At 49.8% G+C, this 26,675-nt stretch overlaps 9 protein-coding genes across 9 annotated transcripts; 4 read left to right on the forward strand and 5 right to left on the reverse strand.

The window, feature by feature from the left end:
* Positions 1-673: 673 nt before the first annotated feature.
* A1O9_02185 (uncharacterized protein) lies at positions 674-2,556 on the forward strand (the record flags this gene model as incomplete). The annotated part of the gene is made up of 3 exons (XM_013407760.1): positions 674-811; positions 880-2,371; positions 2,441-2,556. The coding sequence occupies 3 exons, from the start codon at positions 674-676 to the stop codon at positions 2,554-2,556; spliced, it is 1,746 nt and encodes a 581-aa protein (XP_013263214.1).
* A 1,785-nt stretch (positions 2,557-4,341) lies between these two features.
* Positions 4,342-6,542, reverse strand: A1O9_02186 (uncharacterized protein; the record flags this gene model as incomplete). Its single annotated transcript, XM_013407761.1, has 5 exons — positions 4,342-5,446; positions 5,534-5,625; positions 5,693-5,779; positions 5,827-6,407; positions 6,524-6,542. 5 exons carry the CDS (start codon positions 6,540-6,542, stop codon positions 4,342-4,344), a joined length of 1,884 nt encoding a protein of 627 aa, XP_013263215.1.
* Positions 6,543-7,134: 592 nt separating this feature from the next.
* Positions 7,135-9,769, reverse strand: A1O9_02187 (uncharacterized protein; the record flags this gene model as incomplete). Its single annotated transcript, XM_013407762.1, has 6 exons — positions 7,135-8,125; positions 8,192-8,253; positions 8,323-8,409; positions 8,487-8,540; positions 8,658-9,185; positions 9,350-9,769. The coding sequence occupies 6 exons, from the start codon at positions 9,767-9,769 to the stop codon at positions 7,135-7,137; spliced, it is 2,142 nt and encodes a 713-aa protein (XP_013263216.1).
* Positions 9,770-12,047: 2,278 nt separating this feature from the next.
* Positions 12,048-12,638, forward strand: A1O9_02188 (uncharacterized protein; the record flags this gene model as incomplete). Its single annotated transcript, XM_013407763.1, has 1 exon — positions 12,048-12,638. The coding sequence occupies one exon, from the start codon at positions 12,048-12,050 to the stop codon at positions 12,636-12,638; it is 591 nt and encodes a 196-aa protein (XP_013263217.1).
* An 862-nt stretch (positions 12,639-13,500) lies between these two features.
* Positions 13,501-14,309, reverse strand: A1O9_02189 (large subunit ribosomal protein L24e; the record flags this gene model as incomplete). The annotated part of the gene is made up of 3 exons (XM_013407764.1): positions 13,501-13,791; positions 13,993-14,136; positions 14,259-14,309. The coding sequence occupies 3 exons, from the start codon at positions 14,307-14,309 to the stop codon at positions 13,501-13,503; spliced, it is 486 nt and encodes a 161-aa protein (XP_013263218.1).
* Positions 14,310-16,080: 1,771 nt separating this feature from the next.
* Positions 16,081-16,896, forward strand: A1O9_02190 (uncharacterized protein; the record flags this gene model as incomplete). Its single annotated transcript, XM_013407765.1, has 1 exon — positions 16,081-16,896. One exon carries the CDS (start codon positions 16,081-16,083, stop codon positions 16,894-16,896), a length of 816 nt encoding a protein of 271 aa, XP_013263219.1.
* A 625-nt stretch (positions 16,897-17,521) lies between these two features.
* A1O9_02191 (uncharacterized protein) lies at positions 17,522-19,276 on the reverse strand (the record flags this gene model as incomplete). The annotated part of the gene is made up of 6 exons (XM_013407766.1): positions 17,522-17,860; positions 17,919-18,178; positions 18,238-18,400; positions 18,453-18,643; positions 18,705-19,173; positions 19,220-19,276. 6 exons carry the CDS (start codon positions 19,274-19,276, stop codon positions 17,522-17,524), a joined length of 1,479 nt encoding a protein of 492 aa, XP_013263220.1.
* A 754-nt stretch (positions 19,277-20,030) lies between these two features.
* On the reverse strand, positions 20,031-20,879 carry A1O9_02192 (uncharacterized protein; the record flags this gene model as incomplete). Its single annotated transcript, XM_013407767.1, has 1 exon — positions 20,031-20,879. The coding sequence occupies one exon, from the start codon at positions 20,877-20,879 to the stop codon at positions 20,031-20,033; it is 849 nt and encodes a 282-aa protein (XP_013263221.1).
* Positions 20,880-21,759: 880 nt separating this feature from the next.
* A1O9_02193 (uncharacterized protein) lies at positions 21,760-23,605 on the forward strand (the record flags this gene model as incomplete). The annotated part of the gene is made up of 3 exons (XM_013407768.1): positions 21,760-21,903; positions 21,952-22,167; positions 22,223-23,605. 3 exons carry the CDS (start codon positions 21,760-21,762, stop codon positions 23,603-23,605), a joined length of 1,743 nt encoding a protein of 580 aa, XP_013263222.1.
* Between the last annotated feature and the right edge of the window lie 3,070 nt (positions 23,606-26,675).

The raw sequence follows: 26,675 nt of genomic DNA on the forward strand, positions 1-26,675 counted from the left end.
TCAAGGTTCCAAGAACATCAACGAATTACGAAAGGAAGTTAGCTGCGCAGTCTAGTAGGCTGGATAGTCCACAAGTCCAGCGAGGAAGTCAAGCCGGCAGCGGCTCCGAATGGGTTTGCCTAGGTCTCGTTCGGGCGGTTTGCAGTCCGACAAGGCACCCACGAAGTCTCCTGGAGTCGATCCTCTGAGATTAGCAAGGGATACTCTGCGGAGGTACAGAGTTTGTGGAGAAGAAACCGATGGGGTGAAGGGCCAACTTGGCGCGCCAGTGGCGTCCCCACACCGACCGACCATCTCTTCGGGACACGCATCCCCTACGACGCCCTCATGTAAGATGTGGCTGCCATGGTCGTCATTCTCGATGCATTCTTTAGACATTTGTGAACTAAATTCTGCTAGTGGCTTGTATTAAGACTTTTTGAAGCTGATGTTTTTGTCGCTCCACGGACAATCTCGACTCGCGGCTCGCGGTTCTGTCCCGATTTTACATCTTCGTCCAAAGCCTTGCCCCAGTGCTCCTGCCCTTGGGAGGATATAAGTTCACAGTGACCCTCCTCAGGCTCAAAAATGGACACTCTCAGAAGCCCTCGCTCGACTTTACTATTAAAATATCGGGGCACTGCAACTCTCATCGATCGCGTGGCAGGCTACTTTCACCCACCTCCTCCGCATCATGGGCTCGTCTACTGTGGTTCACCATGAAACCACGACTCACGATGAACCCATTATCCGTCATTGTCACCGACATGAAATGGTTACGGATGACGAGAAGAATGGCCGTATTTCCATGAAGACTATTGTCATTGTCTTGGTAGGTGGCGACCATCCCAAGCTCCTCCAAGCTCGGCAACACCTGATAGCTGACTTGTGGTCTTACAGGCCATAGATTTCATCTACCTGGCACAGCTGGTCATTCTCGTCGGCGCTGGTGCATATGCACGCGACATTGCGGCCGTTGTCGGAGGGTCAACCCAGACCGTCTGGTTGAGCCAGGTCCTGGTGATCGGCACGACATCGCTAAGCCCAGTCGTAGCCCAAGCTGCTGACTATTGGGGTCGGAAATGGTTTCTAGTTCCTCTCACAGCCCTCGGTGTCCCTGGAGCGATCATTGTTTCCCGTGCCAACACGATCGGCATGGTCATCGCCGGCCTCTCGATTACAGGTCTCTCTTTTGCAGCCCAGCCACTATTGCACGCTGTCGTGTCAGAGGTTCTTCCTCGAAAACAGAGACCTTGGGCACAGGCAAGCATCAACATCTCGGCTTCCATGGGAGGCATCCTTGGTCTCTTGGTTGGCGGTGCTCTCACCAGACACGGACGTTCAGAGGGGTTTCGTGCATACTTCTACATGGTCGCCGCAATCAACGCCGCAGCCTCTATCACATGCGCGCTTCTATACAACCCACCAACACGTGAGCTTCAAACTAGCTTGTCGACTGAAGAGAAGCTACACCGTCTCGACTGGATTGGCTACCCTCTCCTAAGCATTGGGCTGATCCTGTTTTCCATTGCTCTTTCCTGGTCACAGAACCCTTACCCTTGGACAGATGCACACGTGCTGGCTACCTTTTTGGTCGGCTCCGTCCTTCTCCTCGTCTTCGCCTCCTACGAGAAGCTAGGCAGAAAGGATGGTATGTTTCACCACGGCTTGTTCCTCAATCGAAATTACACACTGGCACTCATGTGCATCTTCATTGAAGGTCTAGTTTTCCTGGCAGCCAACAACTACTATGCATTCGAAGTGAGCGTTCTCAGTACCCAAGACCCAATCGTTGGCGGCTTGCATTATTGTGTAATGTTTCTTCTACTTGGACTCAGTGCCATGGGCGCTGGCACTTACTGTTCACGATTCAAATCAGTTCGATGGCCAGCGGTCTTTTCACTCACCTGTTTGATGGTCTTCAACGTCCTCATGGCGACGATAAAGGTCGACAGCCCTCGGGCGGTGCTTTGGGGCTATCCAGTGATCCTGGGTCTGGGCCTAGGAAGTTGTCTGATTGCATTACTCGTTGTGGCGCAGTTGTCGACGCCTCCCGAGCTGATTGCCATCGCGTCCGGCTTGATGGTCGCCGTTCGCTCCTTTGGTGGAACCATTGGCCTGGCAGTCTACAACGCTATCTTCAACCACACCTTTTCTGCAAATCTAGCTTCAAAGATTGCTACGGCTACCCTCCCACTTGGCCTGCCCACGGCGTCCCTTGGACCATTGATTGACGCTGTCCTTACCCAAGACAACGCTGCCCTTGCGGAGATCTCTGGTGTTACTCCAGAAATTATTGGCGCTGCAGTAGGTGGTCTGACCGAGACATATGTCCTCGCTTTCAGATATGTTTGGGTGGCTGCTGCTTGTTTCACATCTGTCGGTGTCATACGTAAGTCCTTTCACTCTATCTTTCTCTCGCCCTTCATCACTTCCCGGAGCTGATAACCCTTACTTCTAGTGTCCTTCTTCATTTTCGATCCAAAAAAGGATTTCAACGCTCACATCGACGCACCAGTCGAAAATATCGTTGTTGTGCATCATGAGGAAATCAGTGATCAAAAGGCTGAAAGCTAGCCCCCATGAGAATAGCCCTCAATAGCTGTGTAACAGGTTGTGAGGCAACATGTGCTGGTAAAATCCTCGGCCAACTGTGTTTTAGTCGTACATCTGTTGATTCTCGAAATGCAATATCTCATAAATTTCAGTTTCACAATATGACCTACTCTCTCTACACTCGACACAGACTCACAAAGCGTCTCTAGGGTACGGTCGTTACCTACGCGCGATTAGCATTTCTGTGGGGGATAACACAGTCTGGACTATACAAGTAGTGTTACTCTCACATTTACTAGAAAGTTCCAACAATCGGTCTAAGAATTATTTCCCATTGCCCCATCACGACCTGCTCTCCTCAACCGCCTTCTGAGTACCGACTCCCTCGACTCTCGAAAGCCTAACTGTTCTGGCGTACCTACATCACTACCAAAGCTCATAACGCTCTTCTCTTCTTTTCTTACGGGCACAAGAGGCTGCATAACGCTCACGCATTCCTTGATTTCCCTATCCTCCTCCTCCTGAAAGGGACGCTTGGAATGCCACTACCCTAAGCTGAACAGTCAACCATCCAACACCTTCTCCACCTCTCACCGCTCCAGCCACTTCGTTCTCTTGGGCAGCTTCGGCTTCGCCGGACTGCACAGGTCAGACCCGACAAGAAATCCCATGGTGCTAGCAGTAGAATACGGACTCGGTGGCGCCCCCGGTAGATCGCTCAGCCAAAATGCGCTGCACCAAGCAGCGCCGGCGTAATTTGCAATGCAAGTTTCGAAGTGAAGTTAACCTGTAGCGACGCTGCTATCGTGCGCGCCGTGCCTGGAATACGAGTTCGGTGCTATCCAATGTAGTTGACCGTCGAAATTGCAAGTCAAACACCAAAACCATGTACTTCGTATAGAGGTTTTGTACGCTTTTAAAAGCCGGTCCCGGTTCTTGCGCCCAGAATGGTCTTTAGAGGAATACCGTCAGGCCTACATTTAATGTGATTGAAGAAAGAATCCAAGCCCTCGGTACTGTAAGATTTGTTTCACCAAATCTGGAAAGCAAAAAGTAGACACTATATTGGAAAGTTTCAACACCGTCAGTGCCGTTAGCGAGATACCGTGCTTCAGGCTCATTTGGTATCGGCGTTATGCTGTGGTTGATTACTGGGTTGGATTTCATCATTGCCATAAAATCATATCTTGACACTGACCTGTTGCAGCTTTGCGAGCATATCGTAGCAGTAATTTCGTCATGCGTTGTCGCATTTCCATTGGTATCAGCGACGAGTATGGCTGCAAAAGGGCATCCTGGAGGATATCTGAGTGGCTCATCATTCCAGTGGACAAGATTGCTATTGCTAGCCAGAATAAGACGAACGCCCAAAGAGACCAGAATCTTGTCATTCTATGACATCTACCTGGGCTTCTCACCTGGTAGAATATAATCAACCTTACAACTAGCATCCGTTACCGGGTCTGCGGGTCCAAAACAGGCACCGGCGAGACAAAAATTTGGTCCTCGGAGTAGAACAGGGAGCCCTAGAATGCAAGCTCAGCCACTTCTACTAGGAAAAGTCAAGACCGTCTCAGCTGATATTGGGATCCTGCAGGGCAGACGTGGGGGGGTTTTACAAGGCAAGGGCAAAATGGGCAAATCTGATGAACGAGGATCTGTAATGGAAAGTCCAAATCAACTCGTAGCTATCGACAGGTCTAGTCCTAAATAAAAAGAAAGGGGATGTTGGCCTCTGGCAGGGCAAGCTCCCGGTCCGCACAAGGGTCTCTGCTCAGACGCCCGGCTCAGGCACGTGGAAGCCTACTATTTAAGTGATTTGATGATCGCCACCATTCTCTCCGTGCATCCCCAAGTTGGCTTCATCTGTTCGAGCTCGATCTGGAAAGTGCCCAAGACCTTCTTTCTAGCAATAAAAATAACGTCACCACCGCTACTTTTTCTACTGCTATCTTCCAGCAGCCGTGCCCATACCACAAGTGCTGCATAGAAAACAATCAGAGGATACCAAATAGGAGTGATCGACGAAGAATCAGAACGAGACATTGGGTCGAAACCACCATCAACACCACCACTGCCACCTACACTAGTTGACTGACCAGAATCGACACCGGTATGGTGATGGTCTGCTTCGATGCTTTCCAGGATTTGCCATGCGCTGGACAATACGGCATTGTTGAAGGAAAACCCTGCCCTTTGTACATCGAGTGACCTCAAGTTCCTCTGGAAGCTCGCACCAGGATCCTGTGAATCTGAGGAAACACCGATTGGCGTATAACCCACCACCGCTGGAAGGAGATAAATGGACGGACCGGCCTCCAACAGCATGCGGCAGAAGTGCAGAATTGGGATGATGGTGCTGTCAACGACGGTAGGTTTGTCGGCGACATCTCCGCCGCCTGAAAGGCCAACTGAGACTGACCAGGCGTCTAGAGCCTTTTCCAAATTCTTTTTGATGCGGAAGTACTCCTGTGTTGCAGAGAAAGGAAGCAGTGGATTGCAGTAGGCCGAATTGAGGCTCTCCTGGCGAAGAGATTCACGTGGATTCCGTGAGCCACCAGTGGGCTCGTCACTCCAAAACAGAGGTTCGTCCGCACCTGGTGGGCGGGTCGGGAAGGATTGTTGATCTGGACAAGTTTGTTGGTGTGACAACGACGGGTGCACCGTCAGACTCCCAAAACCGTGAGAGGCCGAGACAATGTCTGATAACAGGGCGATGAGCAGTAACAAATATCCGTCAGAGGAAAGCGCCACCGGCAGGGGCTTATGGTCCACTACGAGAGTCTTGTAGAGTGGCCTGAAGTCGTGACCTCGGCTAATTGGTAGAGACAGCTCGGCTGCTGTAAGAGATGGCGGCGTGTTGAAATGGATAGCGCGTAGAACATCAACTAAGAAATAGAACCCGAGAGTTCTTGAGTTCAACATCAGCCATTTCGCGCCCTCTGCAGGTCGATGCAAGAGAGTGGTATGTCAGGGAAATTCACCAAAGCAGACTTACCCAATGTTTCCTCTACCATGCAAATCGACAAGTCTTTGTGCCGCGCTGCCTGTGTTTGACCCAATATCTTTGAGTCTCATTTTGTGTAGCGGCTGAATCCATACCCACAGCCGTCAGTTGCGAGTTCATCATCATTTGGGCAAAATCGATTCTACCTACCGCTGCCAGGTACCCGCTGTATGCCTGAGTCTTGCGCCACACTTGCCCGTGGGCCTGCAATACTCCATATGCCATCAGCAACGTTGCCTGTAATCAACATTAGTAGGCAACTTTCGGAGCATTCCTATGCTTACCGCATGAAGGTAATCAGAACTCCGTGCCAGGGAGTTGTCAACTTCAAGGACTCCAACAAGAAGAGCCTCTGTGGCGCGCCAGAGCTTCTTGACCCACTGAGAGTGCTCAGGATTTGTAGAAATAGCGGCACCCAAGAGTGCCATGGGTAGAATCAAATAAGGAGGTGCCCCAGACCTAGGGAGTGACATGGATTGGAGGAATGGTGAAGAAGACACAAAAACATGGTGAAATTCTTCCAAAAGGCAACTCAAAGTCTCGTTATCGGGCAAGGGCGGAAGATCTGCAAAAAGCAACAAGGGGTATTCGAGGCCTGACAGTCGTGGCTCAGTATCTCTAGGGATGCGGAGGTCGGCAGCACCAGCTTCAAGATCCCGGCGGAGGACATCGTTGGCCGCGGGCAGCGCGTCAGCCGACGAAGATCCCGACACTTCATCTTCTTCGAATGTGAAGAAGGAGCAACAGTCGGCACGGGTGCAATACTTGGGACTGGCTAAAAGAGCCTGCCTATAGTTTTCCATGAATGCGGAGTCAGGAGCGGTGGCAGCTCTAGCCGCGTCGCTGATACGAGGTTGGTGTGCATCTAGCGGATCGGCATCATTAATATTTTGGTTATGCCAAAGAGGCTGCAACCACGATTTAGGAGCATGACAAGTGCAACAGCGCTTCCAGAGAGTTGACAAAAAAAGCTGTACTTACGTACGAAGAGGTTCTCCATGCTGGCATGACAGCGAGTCCTCAGTGACTTGATGTGATATCGCTGCGCCCTCAGCGATGGCTTCAGACTTATGTGGAGCGACCGAATAGAGAGCTCCAGTAGCTGAGTTTCGAGGTAGATATAGTAGAGGAAGAAAAGTAACCCCAGCCGTATGGAGAGCCTTGGTGTTACTCCATTTGCGACATGACGCCAAGGCTGATGGATCGGATCCGTAAGACTTCAAACCACGTGACGTGGGAGTTGACAACGAGGCGAAGCTCAATTATTAATCTGGTAGTGGGTCTCCATCAGACCTTTGTAGCAGACTTCAGATGTGTGGAAAGCGAATGTTACAGCAAGCTCGTAATACCTGTAGGCAAATATGTGCTACAAAATCGGGGGTTCCCACGTGAATTTACTAATTTATATTAAGCATCGGTGCAGCAATTTCCCATTCTAACTGGTAGCGAAGTCCAAGGTTGCAAGCCGCTGTTAAAGGCCGAGGCAGGATGTAACCCAAGGTCCAGAATGGATCGATACACCATTCACACTGTGTCCACTAGCATTTGGGGTGCAATGGAGCATCACTATTCCAGGCGGTAGGATACCTTGTTCACAGAGTAGACCCCAAATGCTCCAGGATGCTGTGGAAAAGTCTCGCGATTCCACATTCTGATTGTGCCATGATAGCCTGTCCCAGATGCCGCTCTCTTGCAAGGCTAAGGTTGCTCCGAGAGCGGTAGTCACCAGTACTGCCCTGATGCGTTCTAGGAGCAAGATCGCTGTTCGCGAACCAGAAACATAACGTTGCAAAATACACGGCCCACATAAAATGGGGACTTCGAGCAATATCCTCTTGTCCATCGTCCTTCGAATGATGGGCTGTATGACACAAGGCTGTGTTACCTCGAAACTCATGCTCCCTGGCGGTCACCTGCTGTGCTAGGCGTAGAATTTGGTTGGCGTGCCACAGAGCCTTTTCGCAGTCATCCTCGGTACGAAAACATCGCTGCAAGCGTTCGGAAATTCCTGTGGTAAGAGTTGTCGTGTTGCTTGGCACGCTTGAAGCTTGACCTGTCGTCGGATTTCGGGCAGCTTGATAGAGAATCTTTTGTGTAAGCTCTTGGATTGTGGGCAGGCTAGCGTACATGTTGAGATGTATAGTATGGAATAACATCATAGTATTAGCCGAAGGTGCGGTTGAGTGTACACAGCGCCAGTTGTTAAGCACAAGCTCGAAGAACGCCATTTGCCAGAGAGACTTTGACGATCTGCCAGAAGCTTGCTCGGAGCGACCTGCGTCTTGCTCATTTATGGTGGTAGTGGCAGCCCTGTAGGTGACATGTGTTGTCAAGAGTGACATGGCATAGAGGGTGTGCACACTCATTGAGGGGGTGTCAATCCTGCGCCCTGAATTTTCAAGGGCCGCAATTGACCGAAGGTACTCAGAAAGAGCCTCATCTTCGGGACCGGGACCGGGGCCGTAGCCGGAGCCCTGAACCACATCTAATATGTAACGTGGTGTTGAACATGGATAAAACATCGGCGGCTTTTGAAGGAGGACGACCCGATAGCATTCGAGCACGAATAGTGACTGAATGAGACTATGAATTCGGGAAGACCGTGGTTCAGTGAAGAAACGATCAGGACTGGCCCGTCAGATTGCTCACCTCTTGCGTTCGTCTTCTTGTAAGCCCTGTCTTTGACGCCACAGTCCGAAATCACGTGCAGCCTGCGAATGCTGTCAGAAGGACATTCTAGCGCAGAAATTGGCCCAATGTAGACAAGTCGGATTTCGTACCTGCAACATCTCAAAATGATACACCTCGATCAATTCGACAATCCTTCTGTCACCACTAAGATACCCAAAGAGTTCCAGCAAGATGTACTGAAGTCGTCTCGTCAGTCACAACCACGGCGACAACGCCATGATAGGTTGGCGGCAACGAAGGGTTGTATGCTTACAGTTGACACAATTGAACTTCCCTCATTCGGATTCGCAGGTCGTGGGGCACAGACCTAAGTCAATATCAGCGCAGGAAGAATAGTGGTGCAAAGATCCATGGAAGCGGGGCACAACCCGAGTTGAACAGACGATTTCGGGGGTACATTTTTGGCATTTCTTGGATAGCATACCTTTGTCAGTAATTTGTGTTGAGCACTGTAGTAAAGCCACCTTGCCACATCGGCGGAACCAGCTATGCTGCAGTACAGGCCTCCAACAGCGGCCATTGCAAGATATAGTTCCGTTGGGGTGTCTTTACGAATGTAAAACCCACGGAAGTGTTGGAACGTTTCCGAGAGTCTACTTTGGAACAGACCCAGGAATACGTTGATAATGGCTCTATCGACCTTGGGAGATTGTACAGAGGCCAAGTTCGCCAACCATCGCTGATGCTGAGACTGGGCACTTGGTGACGATGGGCGGGAGATAAACTCCGCGGTTGAAAATTGGCGTAGCTTCTCATAGGCTGTAGCGATTCGGCGAGGTCGTGTATTAGAAGTGTGATTTAGAGGAGAATCGCCACCACTAGGCGTGCTAGGGTTCGGTTGGCGAGATTCGATTGGGTTCTGCTCGTCGTAGGGCCTCTGAAAATCGTGAAGGCGGTAGAAATCGTCGGGAAGCAAATTGAAATTTGAATCCCAGAGATTGACTACAGGGTTCTAGCTCAGACGTTAACCTCCGAGTTTGTATGTAACGGATAAGCGAGCAGTTTTGTAGACAACACTGCCGATGCTTAGACTGTAAAACTTGATGTTGTTTCGACTGCTCGCTGGAAGAGGCTGAAAGTTCGAAATGGACCAAGATCGCATGAAATAAGACTTACTTCAAAGAAAGCCTCGTTCTGAAATGGGAAGGTATTCCCGACCCAGGCAGACTGCCATTCTAAAAGGTCATCAACAGTATATGGAGTGTGAGTATAATCCATGGGAAGTGCGACACTATGGGTCGCAATGTGAGGCTGACGGCTTGATTCATCCACCGCGATGATTCGTGGCACGTGTGAGTCCAATCGCTCCAGAGGGCTGAGATGTCTCGACTGAGGCGCTACGCGCATTCGATCGTGATCGGCAGATGGAGGCAGGAAGGAGGACGTACCGGCAGCCAAGCTTTCCTCCGTCAAGCTGGATATCTGATCATTCGAGTTGTTCAAGTTGACGTCGACCTCGGCATCCGCTCGAGGAAGCGAGTATTGTTGTGAAGACGCCGAGCTGTCCAAAGTCGTGGGCTGAATGGGTCTGGTCATTCGCGAACCGCGATCGTAGGTACATATGACCCCTTTGATTTTGCATCGTGAACAGGGCGATTGCTCACTACTGCATTTGACTTTGTCGAAATGGCACGCATCACAGGCCACTTCGGATCTCTGCCGTTTAGATTCAACGGAACCTGCATGTTGATGATGAGATTTGACGTGGCGCAAGTAGCTGTCTTGACGTGAAAAGCTTCTTGCACAATGGGCACATTTATAAGGCTTTTGATTGGTATCTGCAGAAGAATGTGTGGGCAACAATTGATGAAACTTTGCAGCATTTGGCGAGACTTACGAATTCGGCAATGTCTGTCGAGATGCTCCCTCCGAGAGAATTGTCGGCCGCAGAAGCCACATTGAAGTCCGGCTGTTTTTGTGCTCATGATGCAGATATGCAGATGGAAGAAGGTCTCTGAGAGAAGCGGTGGTGGAGAACCGAGAACATTCTGCTCCGGCTGTGACGCTCGTGGGGTGGGGGGGGCGAGCGTTGGCTGGGTTGTGGGGATGTCGGCAACCGAGGGTCCCTCTGCAATGTTCCCACAAGTGTGATGCCACCTTGCACCCGTCAGCCTTGCCCAACTTCCAGTACCCTGCAACTGCGACTTAGGACGATCGAGGACTTAGGCTAGGATCAAGTTGCCTTTGGACCCTAGGTTCCATGGCCAGAATCTGCTTAGGTATTGAGGACTTCACCAAAACGACCGGGTCATGTGGTGGTATTGCTGGTCTCTGTGGGTTGCCAGTCTCAAGTTCTGGTTCAGACTCGTCAGACTGCAGTTAGCCATCGCTCGATATGAATATCCATTATCCAAGAGAATTCACATAAGCTTGAGGAAGTGTGATTATTTGGAGGACATGAGCATGAGCATTGCAATGAGAGCCAGGAGGGCTCGTCCAGACTAGTATCTACTATGTACTTAGCGCCTAGCACTAGCATCGTATAGCGTCCGTCTAGCTCTTCGCAGCTATCACGAAAGAAGCTACTTAGCACTAAGACAACGTCTTGACATCCGCTGGCGCCCCGATAATCACAGAAGTATGCCCGGAGTGTGGACGTATTGAAGAGCTTGGCCCTAACAGATCACGATAACCTCTACAGGACAACATCGGCGGTATAACGAGACTGAGCTCAGTCGGCGGAGCCGAGTCCTTGGAAATAGACGGTCTATCGACACTCGGAGGGTAAACCTACATAGATGATTCAGTTGTGGGGACTGGAAATTGGACCGCTCGATAAGTTAAAGACATTGCAGATGTCTATCACTTCAACTTAGGATTGCCAGCACCTTCAATATCTGCTGTAGCAACTATGAAACCATTCGCATTTGTGGCTGTCGTCCTTGTTGGCGTCAGGGTTTAGATACGACCTCCGCCCTCGATTGAACCCCTCTTCAACGCCACCCTTATTGTCGATCCTGAGGTGATCAGACCGCTCAGCGTGCCGGTTGGGTTACAGACTGATATGCTAGCGTCTTTATGCCTCGCTGCTTTCGATGGAGAAGAGTTTTTTGTAACAGATCAAGACGCCAGGGTTTGGCAACGAGCTTTCAACCGAGCAGTGAGTTTTGCAAGCCAATCCTATCCTTATTCTGCCGGCGACGCGCCAGTGCTAAGCAACGGGACGGGCGATCTCAGTCGGCGGAAACTATGTGAACCTGACCCAGGAATGCATCCTGGCTTTCTTGAGTCAACTTGGATGAGAAAACAGTCTTCTCCCAAGCTTTCGTGTTGCGCGAATGGCCAACATCGTACTGGGCCTCAGACCTTAGCGAAGACAGGTCCCGGTCATTTTGCTCACCTCCACCGCGATCGAGTCCGTCTAGAGACAGAATCCTTGAAGTTATGAACTATGTATATGCAACGCTACGAGGCAGACGCCAATAATCTATAGAGGCTAATGGGGGTAATGAGGGCATATAAGTAATAACACATGGGCCTGGCCAAGATAACATGGGCTCGCTGCTGAGTCTATTTAATAGTTTCTAGCCCAACGCGTGCCTGGAGAGCAGATATCTTAGCAGTTTTGCACTGCAAAATATTGCAGCGCCTTACGCTTTTGTTCCTGCCTTCTTTCCCCTTCACCGCCTTCGAGTTGCACGTGCAAGGCCGCGCTTTTCTACTTTAGGCGTTGAGAGCTTCCTGCATCTTTGTTTGCCCGACGACCGGCCCACTGGCTTGCTCTATCAACTTCCCCTAGCAGCCACCTCTTGCATCCTTCTGGTCCATATATCCCTCGGTGGTGTCCGCCGTGCCATTCTTGCATCTTGCCAGAATGGCGAGCAACCCCGCCTCAGAGCTGGCCTCGGCCATCCAATCCGTCTCCATCAACCGACACCCGTCTCAATTACATGATGTGAATCCATCCACTGCCGCCTCTAAGAAGATCCCCGCGACAGCTGAGTTCCCCGAAGGAGATTCACCTCCACGCTCGCGATCACATTCCTTCGCCTCAGCCAGCACCGCGTCGTCATCCACATCGACCATCCCGAGTGAGATCATCCACCCACGTCCCCGCCGAAGGGATCTGCCACCGATTCCGGACTTCCGCTTCGAGCAGTCCTACCTCGCCAGTATCAAGGACGCCGACTCAAACTGGAGGGTCGCCTTTATCACGATCCGCGATCAAGTGTTTCTGCCACTGACCCAGGGCATTCTCTGGAACCTTGCCATGTTTGGCTGGCGCCATTGGAATCGTGGAACCCAGTTCCGAGGGCAGGGTTTGGGTGCGAGGGTCAGAAATTGGTGGTGGCGGGTGAACAATTGGAGAGTTCCTAGTGAAGCAGACCATCGGAAAGATGCGAAGGTGCTGAAGAAGGCTGAGGGCTTCTTTGTTGATCGTTTCGGTACTGCGTTGGGCGATTGAGGAGCTCTGGACGAAATTGTCTTGGTATTATCCCCAAATACATCACGGCTCAGATGTCCCGGCTTGAAATTGCTGTCGCCATTCGCTCGACGGGCAACCCCTAGCTTCATCGCCCCTCGCCGCCCGGCTCAGACCACGGTTATCTCTTGTGGACGATAGTGAAGAGGTAAATGGACTAGCGAGCTGCTATGTCGATTGCCCCAAGTGGCAACTGTCATGAATAGATCACACCTCCGCGGCGTGCTCTTAACCAGCCTCGAGTATCCTCGGCGTGACATTAGCTCGCCGATACCGAATGCTCTCAGCCAGAACAGCTTTGAAGCAGACAAGCTGCCGAGAGCAGAAGTGGAAGTGGCGAAGTACCAGTGAAACGCACGATCATGCAAAGCGCAACATATATTAGTTTAGCGTGTCGGGGTGCTGAAGACTCGACGTGAATGATCACGGCATGCTGTCGAAAAGTCGACAGAGACTACTTTAACGCGTTCACATTGCGTATGTGTGCAAGACCAGGCTAGTCAAATACCTTGTACACATTTGACTGTGAAAATTCTATTGACGTGTTCAAGATTTTGGAGTTTTGTCATTTGTGTCGAATTGGCTTATCTCTACCATGCTTGGCCGTAATAGAATGACCCAGGGGATTTGCCATGCAGTGAGCAAGCACACCTCCGTAAGATTTTGGTTTCATCCCCGTTGCTTTTCATGCACACCGTCAATCAGCAAGCCTTTCATATCCATCGTGAAGTGAGAATGAATAGAGTTCTGTAAAACACTTCCATCCACCCCTGACACCATGAGTATTCCCCGCAAACCTGCATCAGAACATCCTCAACCGACCAAAGCCCTCGATGGCGTTTACTTATCTGCTCTTGGCTTGAACTTTGCTGGGTGCGCCCTTGGCCTGCTGCTTCGAGGCAATACCACCACGGGCCTGACCGCGAGCGGCACTGGAAGCGGTCTTTGCTTTTTCGGCCTTCTTCTTTGACTCTGAGGCAGCCTTCTTCTCCTTGCCTTCCTTGATAGCGGCTTGACGGGCGGCGGCACGGGCTTCAGGTCGTTGGGCGCGGCGTTCCTTGATCACGTCGAGCGAAGCTCCCACAATTGCGCGCTGGTGCTTGACAGTGCGGCGACTGCGTTTCTTGGCGACTTCCTACGATTCCGGAAATGTCAGTCTAATGTCCCCTGAGAATGAATAGCTAGATCGATTGGACGGTGGGTAGTAATATGGGGTCTTTTTCAGAGTAATAAGCAGCCTTCCTCTTTTCTGTTCATTCGAACCCGAACTCCGGCGTACACTCTCACACCATCTTAAGGGAGGGGTATTTCGTGCCAACAATTTCGGGGGACTGACCTCTGAAATTCCCTTCTTGTGTTGTCTTCGGTAAAGCATGGTCCAGGCTATTCTTCGAGGGTTCTTGCGCTGGAGGAAGAGGGATTCGGTCTTGCCATTTTGGAATCGGAAGATCTTGCTGTCACCGCGGACGTAGAGTTTGCCCTGTAGATTTCACCACATGTCAGCCGTTCTATATTTGCCTTCAAACTGATTCTTATCTTGTGGAAAGCCGTGGAAATGATCGGGTTGGGGTTTCCTCGTTGTTGTGGGATCGATGGACTGACCTTGCCCGGGTAGATTTTTGTAGCACTGAAAGTATCGTCGTAGGTACGCATCTTGGAAGTTCTGTGATGCTGTACCTTGCTTCGATGGGTATGTTTGGGAGGTGGGATTCAAAGCGCAGTTGTTCCTTCAATGTTCAGACTTCGATCATGACCAGTGGGTTCTGTGCGCTTGGCAAGGCGGAGCGCCAAGACTTAGATACCTTGACTCACGTGTGCGACGAGAGTGCTCTATTGTACGGCGGAGTGTAACTGCATGATTAATCACCAGACTTTTCATCTACTCGGGTGGGTCCTCAACTTGGAGCCAGCTTCACGCAGCAGCTTTTACGGACAGTTGCTATTGTTTCCTCACAGCCCATCATGAAAGCTCAATCTAAGATCACGGGAAGGACTGAGCTATTTGAATAGCCAGGACAATGCGTAATCTTACAGATATCATCAAGTCAAGTGAACCTTCCATCTATCATTCTAATATCATTCATAGGCGTTCCTCAGAACGCCTTCATCGCTCGGGTCGTCGCTTTGAATGCAAGAGTGGACCTTAGATGTTTTATTCGCTGACCAGATCTAGCTGACCATGTCAGTTCCCCACCACAATGAAGACCCACCTCACCAAAGCTCAGAACTTACTTGTTCTTTCGGTGGTCGACTGGGCAGCTGGATGAAGTAGAATCCTGCAACAAAGAATTGGAAAAGCAATGTGGAAATGTCAGGCGTAGCGTCACCCCCACGCACTACAATTCTTTCTCGCATTGATTGTCCTGCTTGAGGTCCTAAATTACTTGAACGTCTATTCATCTGCGATTTCAGTCCCCCATGTCCTAACCTATAGGATCTGGAACCTTGATGCCTTGTGCTAGTGAGAAGCCCCAAAACTGGGTGATGCATTCGAGATTCACCGTTTGACAAGTGGACATTTGACTTTCCCCGATGAGCCCCTTCCCGGGAAGCCAAATGCAAGACTGAGGACCTAACGGGCATATTGCCTTCTTGTCGGCCTGATATAGGATGGAAATAGGGCTTGATTTGATCCTAGCCGCTGGACGTCCGACCATGTTCTTGTGTACATCCACCGAGGTTATGTTCGGACGCGAGCGAGGTTTGCAAGACTGCTGTAATTCTTGTGCGGACAGACTCCCAAATTGACAAGAATGCTAGCGGCGAAACTCAGACCACTCCGGCTTAATAAAAGGACAGGAACGATGGCGTTTCGCGTCTACTTCAAGAAAGGCCGTCACCGAACAATGAGGCAATCAGAAGAGCAGCAGGGAGCCGTGATTGTGCAAGACGACGATTTTGGCGGTGGGAGCAATACTAATGCCCAACTTTAAGGTTTCTGGACTCCACAATATGGTTGCCTCGTCCTTCTTCTGGTCTGCATTCAACCCTGTCTGAGGAATTGGCCTCTATCTCATCTGAATTCATTGGCTGAGAGACTGCTTCTCTATCCCTCATTCAAAAATTTTTCAAAGAAGAGCAACTATCTCCTTTGAACTAGCCTCTGGCAGGAACTCAAATGTACGAGGATGCTCAATTTAAGATGCTAGGCGAGATGGAAAGCCCTATCTTGCTAGGTCCTCATCAGGTGGGGATAAAGTGAGCGGCCACCCCTTCAAGAAGAACTTTCAGGTCTATTTCCAGATTGTCCCTGATACAAGTCTAACTGCACATAACTGAGTCCTTGCCCTTGACACAAACGTTCACCAAGCAGCAAGTCCGGACCATCGCCGAAAATCTGCTTCCTGCCAAGGCACCTCCCTCCATTTCATCTCCATTTTGCACTTTCGGCAATAGCCCATCGACAACCGGGATAACCAAAAAGATGAAATCTGTACTAATTGGAAACGGTTCCCTTCTCCTGGTGGTCGTTGATACGCTCATCGGCCTTGGTGCTGCCGCACCGTCGCCATTGAGGACAATCCAGCAGCGTGATACATCGAATTGGACTTGGGAGGAGAAATATGAGCATGAGAACCCTGGAGCCATCGTCGGGCCGCTCGTAGGGGTACGAAATCTTGATCTTGACATTTCCCTCCTCAATTGGGATGGTAGATTTCCAATCCCAAAAGAAACACCTCCTGATCAGGTGCACAAGATGAAATTAGACTGCCGTGGCAGTTGTAAGAAATGGGACGGAACGAGAATGGTAGACATGAGCAATCCGGTGCCCGCGCATTCATGCGTTCGCGACTCACTTGCGGCTCTCGCGTATTGGCGTATGTTCTGCGACGTTAACCATAAACACGAAAGACCAGAGTGTTGGACTCGCGCGCCGTCCATCAAGCGGTGCTGTGGTGCATGGTATGAACAAGGGAAATCCCCCTACGCACCCCTGATGAAGAAGCACAAAGAGGTCATAGGAGGCTTGGAGTATTGGGTGTTTACACCAGTCAGAGAGCATCGGAAGAACATGGATATGGAGCAGGTGATTCGTCCAGATTGGGACCAGTACAATACCAAGGACAAGATTTGCAGGAAGTGGAGACCGGGGAATGATGCAGAATTCTCCTACTTCATCAACAACCTGCCCGCTTGGAATCTCTTCGACGCCGATACTAATGGAACGGTCTTGGGCTTGAGCTACGACTGGTATGATCCGGAAGGACCGGGCCGCTTCCAACTGAACTCGGAGTTGTAGAGGGATGAGTCAGTGAATTTGATGCTGGAGACCGACGCCTAGGATATCATGAACCGGGCATACGTCCATTGGGGCAATGCGATGCAAATTGCGATGCTGGCTGCATGAGGTGGTATGGTATTGGGTATCTAAGTGAGCGGGGAATGAATTTCAACTAATTCATTTGCATAGGCCCAGCATCGATAGGGAGTGTGATGGAGGTTCAACTTTTGCGCCCGATATCACCACGCGTGGAAACTTGCACGGTATCAATGGTACAAGGTTGCCCTTATGCATAGAGTGATAGTTCGAGGAGGTGTAGCACTATTAGAACTTGTGATGGTCTAATCTGATTTCGGGCCAAACTCGTGAGATTCATCATTCTCTTCCGTGCATCGCCTTTTCCGTACATTTTGACATTCGCTTTCTGTCAAGACAAGGAAAAAGATGGCTTGAAACCTCCACACGAGAGAACGCACCTGAAAAACCCACTTCGTCCTACTTTACCTCGGAAGGCGTGTTCCGCTTGAATCCCACCTGCCATTGAGCAAATTATCGGTGAGCACGGATTAAGCTGCTCTTGACACTGGACAATTTCGATCACATAGTGCCTGAGCTCATTGCCTGTCATATCAAAGACGCTGGTCTACTGCTGCTCAATATGCTTGGTAAAGATTAAATTACATTTTCCAGATTTTGGAATAGCCAGGAAGTGATCAAGCACAAACATACTACCTTCAGTGGTGTCTGGAGCAAGACTGACATCAAATTGTTTGATAAGCGTCGAAGTGATCAATTTGAGTTCCATCATGGCCAAGTTCTTGCCCAGACATGCACGAGTGCCTGATGAGAATGGCATGTAAAGCGCCTTAGCTTCAGGAGAAATGACCTCTGGCCCAAGCCAACGCTCCGGGAGGAAAGTGCCGGCGTTTGAAAATACCCTAGGATCGCGTTGTGTGGTGTAGCATTGCATCGAAACAATGGTCTAGAAATGAGATGGTCAGATACGGGATGTTAGTGTGCAGAGCCTATTAGCCGCTTACCTTCTCTGGGATGAAGACATTATTGAGCATTCGCCCTCCTACTGGTGTTTCTCTGGGAAGACTGGCTGGTGCTGCAGGATGCAAACGAAGTGCCTCATTGATTACTGCATCCAGTATTGGAAGTTCGCTGATATCCTTGAAGTTCGGAAGACCGCTAGTCCAACCTATGTTATGAGATATCTCAGAGTGCAATTTCATCTGCCACTCTGGAAAACGAGCAAGTTCCCAAAAAAGGTATGTCAATGTTGTGCTGGTGGTGTCTGGACAAAATGTTGCTCAGTCAGCCTAGGCTTTCAGGATCTGAAGACCAATTCCATACCACTGCCCGCAAAGACGAGGTTTGAAATCTCAATATACGTCTCATCATCGGTCATGGGAGCCTCCTCCGCCGTTTTGTTGGCTACAATTTTCGTCAACAAGTCTCGGCGCCCCGAATCTCGCCCATAACGGTCGATATAGTTATTGAAAGAGCTTCGGCCATACTATGCATGGGTCAGTGCGGAGATTTAACAACAACAATTGATGGAGTCTGACCTGCACAATCCTATCTTTTGCGCCGAGAAAATCCCATACAGCAGGAATGGGTAGGAGGTGCAAGAGCCTCACCAGCCATGGGAAGGAGCCTGCGATACCCCCAATGATGAAGAAACGATCTATATCCTCGAGTAGACGTGGGGGCTCAAGTTTTTCCAAACCACCAGAAGATTGTCCGAGGAACAACTCGCCTATCAGAATTGTCAGCCATTGCCTCAACATTGATCAATGATAATTCGGGGACAGCAATACCGACAATGTCGAATGCGGTCAGGCGGAACCACAACAGCATATCCGTAGACTTTCCCAATCTTCCTTCAAGATGTGCCACCAGTTTGGAGATAATCTGTCCGATAATGGGCTCAGTATCATACAAGTTCGACTGCGAGAATGCGTGGCTGAGCAGACGACGCCGCTGGCTGTGGGCAGCTTTGTCCCTCATGCTGAAGATGCCGACTGGGGGAACGACGAAAGTCTCATATGAAGGAGCCTTCATGAATTGCGTCTGCTGGCTATAAAGCTCCTTGACGATGTCCGGATTTGAGTATGAGACCTCATTAGGTCCAATGCGCACTGATGAGCCATATTTTTGGTGCAGACGGTGGATTGTGATAGTCCGATATCCAGCCATGTCAATGATAGTTAGCCATTGAGGCGTGATCTTGGCCAAAAAGGGACCTGGTATTGAGCGTAATGGCGAGAAGAAGACATTGTAGACCACCTAGTTTATTTAGTAGGCGCAGATTTGACTGATTAACTTGACTGACCTTCCAAGTGACCCAAGCAGTCGCTAGAGCTATCAGGCCTAACATGTATAATGACATTGTGACAATATCTGGTGCAGCTTGGCTTCTGGTTTATCCTGGCTCCTCTACGTAGTGCTATATAAAGAGGCAGGACATGCTGCTATCACGCTCACAATTTACAAAGCGGCTGGAACGCTAACTCCGCTAGCCCCGTGGCCAAAGTGGAGGTACCCGAGCTAATCGTGGAGGACGAACTCATCTGGCCCGCGCGCTGTTCAACTGGTATGGAGTCTGAATAGCATTTCCCCATCTTCCATTTAAGTAGAGTGTGACAACAAATAGAATGGGCTCACCACCTTGTAGACTCAACAAGTTCGTGTCTCCTAACCATGTGGGGAAGACGTTCCTATGTCAGCAATTGCCAGCATATCTTGTTCTACAATCAACTCAGGTGTAGAATTGTGGGGCAGGGCTCGCTGATGAATAATTGAATTCCGAAAAGACAAGGCCTGGTCCAGTCACTTTAAGTATATAATCATACGGACTGAATTGATTGCCTTTGCCAATACACCCGCACGTTAGCGACCCTTCTTGATCTACGCGCCAACGATTGACTTGAAGGAAAAGCTGAATTTGTGGACGAAGGGGTTAGGTATTGCCTTTTTCGAATCCAGTGCCCAGGGCATGGACCACAATTGGATCCTCTGCTTATTCACTGGTTCTAATACTAGATCAGAGCCGAAAATTCCCATATTCCGAAAAATCAGAACGCGCAGCTAGTGTGAGACTTGCTTATCTGGAACATACCTATAGGACATTACACCTATTTAGCTCAAGCAGCTACAATTCCCGAGGCTCGTGCCTGTGGCCCACTATAGCCATAGTCACCTAGGGTATATTGCGAATTGCACATGTTGGTCAACTCCCAAGACTCGGCACCAAGTATATTTTTGCTGCCAGCGTCCTCCCAATCTCCAGCAGCACCGGCGCAGAAAAGAGCTGGGATGAAGTGCTCATCCGTCGCATGTGCATCACGGTAAGCTGGATGTTTCATCAACCGTACGAGTGCAGCCCTGAGTTCTGGACCGGAGTTTTGTGTGATCGCGTCTTCAGTAGCTTGACGAAACTCGAGAGCCCATTCCTCGGGTGGCCTTTCTTGACCAAGGGACTCTCGATACAGAAGCATATCGGACCAGACGTTGCGGTAGAGGTTGTGAACAGCGCCTCCCGTACCAATGAATAGATAGCCTTCGTGACGAAGCTTGCGCAGAGTAGCACCCATCTTCATGTGATAGTGTGGATCATAGCGTGCATTCGATGACAATATCACCGTAGGTGGACAAGTCAAAGCGTCTGGAAACATGCGAATCAACACCATGAACACATCATGATGCCATGGTGTAGTCGAGTTTCCGGACACATTGTACCCTTCGGCAGCCAGCAGTTTGATACAGCGGTTTGCGCCTTCAACGTCTGGATTAGGCTTCCAATTCACCCAATCCGCTTGATTAGAAAATGGACAAGGAGTTTTGTCGGGCTTCGGATTAGTTGCGACCTGGATCTGATCCCCAAGACATTCCCAGTGAGCGCCTATGATGATGATTCCTTTCACTTTGTTCTTAAGAGCCTCTTCACCGCATTTTCTCCAGTATTTGCCTGAAGTCGTATTCGCTGACAACATTCGCGTGGATCCGTGTGAAAAGAAATGGACTGGTGTCAAACCTGGAGTTTGTCAGTGTACAGATGACATTGAGAAGGCTAGGTGAGCACAGACCCATGGCGTGTGAACAGATTTTCTTTGCGTTCGACCCTCAAGTGTCTACCACTGCCTATTTTCATAGTCCGAGGCGACAATCAGGGCCAGATATACAATGTCAAGAACGCCAGTCTAGATAATAGTCATTTGAACCCAGTGGAGTTAGCCGATAGGTATGGTGTCTCGGGCTACAAGTCTACCTATACGTGTAGAAAACCAGGAGGGTCTCTGACGAAAGTTGTCTCTGGCTGTCAAATAGCGCCAGTCTCATCTATTCGACTCCACTCAGGTTTAACTAAGGCTGTCCTAAGCGAATACGACAAACATTATTCTGGCGAGGCCACCACCCATCGGATAGACTCTCGGATGCCCCCAAGGCTGCTGTGCTCCCAAAAAGGAAGCAATAAGCTTCGGGGATTTCCTATTCTTCCTTCAGAAAGGATGTTGATCCTCCCTCGGGAATAGATCTGGGGCCCAGTGATGCATCAATCGCTTCCATCTCATAATCGCAGCACTAACTCCATACCAAGACCACCTGTTCAACCCCGCTTGCGAACCTCTAAAGTCCCACAAAACTGCCTAGATATTGGATTGCTCCGTGCAAATAGAGTCTGGGGAACTTGAAAAGGCTGGAGAGGGTTCTCGCTAATATAATGGCTTTCACGACCGAGAGACAAGTGTGAGTTCGGACTAAAGATCTATCATCTCAGCTTGACACATTTTATATCTTATCCATCTGAGTATCCTTTGTACTACACAGCATCGAAGGAAGTAATTATCGATTATTTTGGGCAGTTGTGTGAAGATGGCAGCCAACGAAAGATATGAAGAGAAAGTCCACGAGGCTGACGTTGAGGAGAATGAAACTCGCTTGGGTTCTTCTCCAAATGGAATCGACATTGAAGACCGCGTTGCCCATATTCATGCAAAGACCGTCATCCTTGTGTTTGTCAGTGGCACACCTTCGTCATTGTTGCAGAGTGCTGAACTTGAATAGTCGGTATACCTGGCTTACCTGGCCGGCGGATACAACATTGTCGTCGCCGGAGCATACGGCCGCGACATAGGTATCGAGCTAGGGGGAGAATCCCAGTCAACCTGGCTGGTTCAGATTGTAACGATCATTATTGCGGTCCTCAGTCCACCGATCAGTGAGGCTGCAGACCTATGGGGTCGGAAATGGTTTCTTGTTACTTTAACAGCTTTAGGTGTCGTAAGTACTTTTATGCCGAATCTGTTGAATCCGTGAGTTGACTGACATGTCATAGGTTGGATGTGTGATCACTGGCGCCGCTAGTTCCATGGCCATGGCCCTGGGAGGTCAGGTCCTCTCAGGGATTGCTTGTTCGTCCCAACCGCTAGTGCATGCCATTCCATCAGAAGTCATCCCACGCCGATACAGGGCGATCGCCCAGGCAGGCGTGAATATATCTATCGCGCTCGCTGCTGTAATCGTACTGCTTGCTGGTGGAGCACTTACACGAAATGGTAATCACGCCGGCTTCAGAGTCTTGTTCTATATCAATGCAGGGCTATTCGGTATTGGGGCAGTGGCTGTTGCTGTGTTGTACAATCCTCCTCTGAGGGAGTTGCAGACTGCGTATACGCAACGACAGAAGCTGGCTAGGCTCGATTGGATCGGTATCGCTCTCCTGTCCGGCGGGCTCACACTCTTCTGCATGGCTCTGGTATGGTCGCAAAATCCATACTCATGGAAAGATGTGCACATTCTTGCACCGTTCGTGATCGGATGCGTCCTGCTCTTGGCTCTTGGTGCATACGAGACAAAAGGAAGGAAAGACGGCATGTTCCACCACGAGCTGTTCAAACGTGGCCGGAACTTCAGCCTGTCCATTGTTTGCATCTTCGTGGAAGGCTTGGTCTTCTTTGCTGTAAACAATTACTTTGCGTTCGAGGTCAGCACACTTTATGAGCACGACTCGCTTTATGTCTCATTGAGATTCAGCATTTGTTTCTTCACCTTCGCCGTCTCGACTGCTCTTACCGGTCTCTACTGTACCTGGACGAAGGCCGTACGTTTCCCAGTGCTTGTTGGATTTGGCTTCTTTACCATATTCATGGTAGTCATGTCTACCGCCAAGGTTGGCAGTAGTGCCGCTGTATGGGGCTACACGGTATTTTTCGGTAGTGGGCTAGGTATTCTTTTGAATACTTTGATGACTGCCGCTCAACTTGGGACCCCGCCTGACCTTATTGCTTCGGCGTCGGGTCTGATGATCAGCACAAGAAGCGTGGGCGGTAGTATCGCTCTGGCTATCTACAACGCGATATTCACACACACGCTGTCGTCCAACCTTAATTCAAGGGTGCCTGCCGCTGTTCTGCCTCTTGGACTACCACCGAGTTCTATCGGCCTATTCATTGGAGCAATGACTTCTGGTCAGACTGATGGACTCACACAGATCCCAGGAGTCACGAGCGAGGTTATTGGAACAGGGGGAAATGCAGTCCTTCAATCGTTTGTTATTGCATTCCGATACGTTTGGATCACTGGTGCAAGCTTTTCTTTTGTGGCCATGATCGCAGCCTGGTTCCTCCTTGATACCAAAAAGGAATTCAATACTCATATTGATGCGCCTGCAGAGACGGAACAGGCCCTCTACGGAGAGAAAGTACAGCCCCGTGCTTGAATGGGATACTTGGTAGTAAGCTACTGGCTGTCACATTTTACCGTACCAAACATGTAAACTGATTGACATTAAACAATCTCATATCAAAGAAGTCTGCAGAAAGATCAAACAACCTTGAAGGCAAATACTATGTACTTTGAAGACTTAATTGATGTTATCTCCTCACTTGGCTGAGAATACGTTCCAGAAGGGTTGCTATGTGCAATTTCTGTTGTGCAAGCATATTTCTACCTCGCGTCAGGTAAGACAGTCTTCCCAAGTCGTTCCCTTTCTCAAGTGCTGCAGCACCACACCATAGCACTAGTGTGGCATAGTAGATCGCGTATGGAACGTGAGCTACATTGATAACCGCCGTCGGAGCGTTCGCAGACGAAGTTGTTCGTTCAGCTTCCCTAAGTCGACTCGAGTCTGCATCTCTCTTTGGGCCAAAAGTGCTACTCTTTTCTACACATGCAAACGCAGCTTCCGCATGCCACTTGGCTATTTTGTAGTGTCGTCCACTTACCCAGCATAATATGGAAGACTCGTAAGGGTCTCTCTCTTTCTGTGAGGTCTCACGACTGAGCGGCAGATGTGCGTAATTTTGAATAACGAGCAGGTTGGTATGCATAGAAATGTTCATGAAGTGGTAAAGGACGAGAGCTGCAGGCTCTGGCACATCTTCGTGCGATCTCAGCCATTTATCGGTAGCCAGTTCCACAAAATCGAGTCTTGAGAGTGCTTTGGCGAACTCAACGTCTGCCGGCGCTAGCGACATTGCACGCCACAAGAAAGGAGACAGTGCCGACAAAGCCGCCAGGCTGAACCGCTTGAGAGCTATTGGGTCAACGGGAAGGCCTGGGTGGCTGATGGATGTTACAAGATTACGAATATCGTCCGGAGCTCCATTTTTGGAACCTGGCAGAGGCTGTGTATCAAGGTGTCTCCAGAGGAATGAAGGAGGCCTTTGTAGAATACATATCCTATAGCAATCGAATATGTGCAGACACTCAAGCAGACTATTTGAAAGAGGAAGGAGTCAGTTCATGTTTCCACACCGCCTAGAGTTAGACTTACTCATCAATTTCAGATTTCCTCGAAGGGGGAGAATCTGTACTGCTGAAGGTAGTGAGAATTTGGAGGGCCTGTAGAGAGCCCAAATCAGCCTGCCTGTAAATGACCTCGCTTTGTGGGTATACCTTTGCAATATCTTGGTGAAAGACTTCAACGAATTCATAGCTTCTCTTGTCCCCACTACTAAGCCCGTACAACTCGTTCAAGAAGTACTAAGCCATATCAGAGCCTGTGATATGCTGGGGATCCCGATAATGGTTACCGTCTTGATAATGGTCACGACTTCGTCGTAGTCGGGGCAAGCTCTGCTGTACCATCCCGTAGATTTCGTCTTCATCTATTAGTTTACGGCAAATACCGCGGAACCTTTCCTCTCACCGAAGCCAGAAGCAATCTCCTTGAGTCATTGTACATAGCCTTTGAAAACTCAAAACTGCCGGCAGTTGAACAGTATAAACCTCCCACAGCTGCCGCCGCAAGGACGTAGTCCGGCCTAATCACAGGGGTCACAACGAGATCATGGAAAAGTCTGAAAAATCTTGGCACATTGCGAGAGTAGAGATTCAAAAAGACATTGACAATCTCAAGGTCGTGGTTCCAAAGGCCTGATGGAGCCGAATACCACATGGAGGCTGCTTTGTTAGGAGATGGACAAATTGCGCGGGATCTCTGATCAAAATAGTCTTGCATCAGCTGAGAGTAGCGTTGTGTGGGCAGAGGCAAGGAGTCTGCAGTAAAATCAGGCATGGCCCCAGTGAAAATATTGTCCTCAAAGTCGATATCGTCCCACCATGCTTCACCATTCTAGAACGTCGATTAGTACTCATCAATAAGATTATAGAAGGCTTGGCTTACAAGGAGAGGGACCTGCCAGAAGTCTGGAACTATGTCGTTATCAAAGTCCGTCTGCAAAAGTATCGCGGTTTCTAGCCCCGGTGCAGCATCTGGTATTACGGACCCTCTTTCGTTTGTTGGTCTGTTGTCATCGCCCTGTGCGTCATTGAACAATAAAGGCGCGGGCACCGAGCTTCGCAAAAAGTTTGAAGTCATGAAAGTTGCTTCCCTCCAAGATGTGGAATTCGAAGGTGGGAGAGGTTCTTGCGGCATTTCTTGAAAATCTAACTCATCTTGGAGAGTTGAGTTACGGCTTGAATCATCGAATACCAGACCCTGTGATGTATCGACAGACATCGCCGAACTGTACTGACAACCCGAATTTCCCGTACGGCATTGCCGACAAGGATTCTCGCCGTCGCAACGCAACTTACGTCTACGGCAGAGATCACAAGCCGTTTTTACTCGTTTCCGTTTCGGTTCGGCGTTCTCATGATCGGGGAGATTAACGGCAGTAAATTCTATTCCATGCGCCTTTTTGACATGCAAAGCTCGTACGTCGGAGCGTTGGAATGACTGCTCACACAGGGGGCAGGGAAAGGGCTTCTCATTCGTGTCTAGTGCAATCCTGGTTAGGCATGGAAGGGCTGCCTGGTACATGCCAGTGAACCTGTTGGACTTACGTATCCTCTTGTGTCTGTCAAGGTGCTCAGTCCTCACGAAGGTCTTGTTGCAAATCTCGCACTGAAATCGATTAGTTGGTAATGCCTGCATAAGAAAAATGAAAAGGGGCTATTCATGCTTGGTGATGCCTTGCGCAATGACCGGAGCAATTAATTTGCTCTTACCCTGCGGGAAGGCGTGACTTGCTGTGAATCAGTCTTCGTGGCCATCTATGTCACTGGATCACGGATTCCGTGGAACGGAGAAAGCCCAGTCTGTGAACGGTCCTCCCAGTTCTCTCTGGCGTTTAGCTTCGCGAGTGTCACCTCTCTAGAGCATGGACGGAGTGTAGAATGCCATGGACGCAAGACTGTCGTGAGAATGATGGAGGCTTCCGCAGCTTATGAGCCGAACAAGCATATAACTCCTCCCCACATTTGCCCAGTCTCTCCGGTATCTGGGACGTTTTGCTATCAAGATCAAACAAGGGCCCCAGATCTTCCCCGCGAGCTGGGATCTA

The sequence above is a fragment of the Exophiala aquamarina genome (genome assembly GCF_000709125.1).
Source record: "Exophiala aquamarina CBS 119918 chromosome Unknown aczIA-supercont1.2, whole genome shotgun sequence".
NCBI lineage: Eukaryota > Fungi > Ascomycota > Eurotiomycetes > Chaetothyriales > Herpotrichiellaceae > Exophiala > Exophiala aquamarina.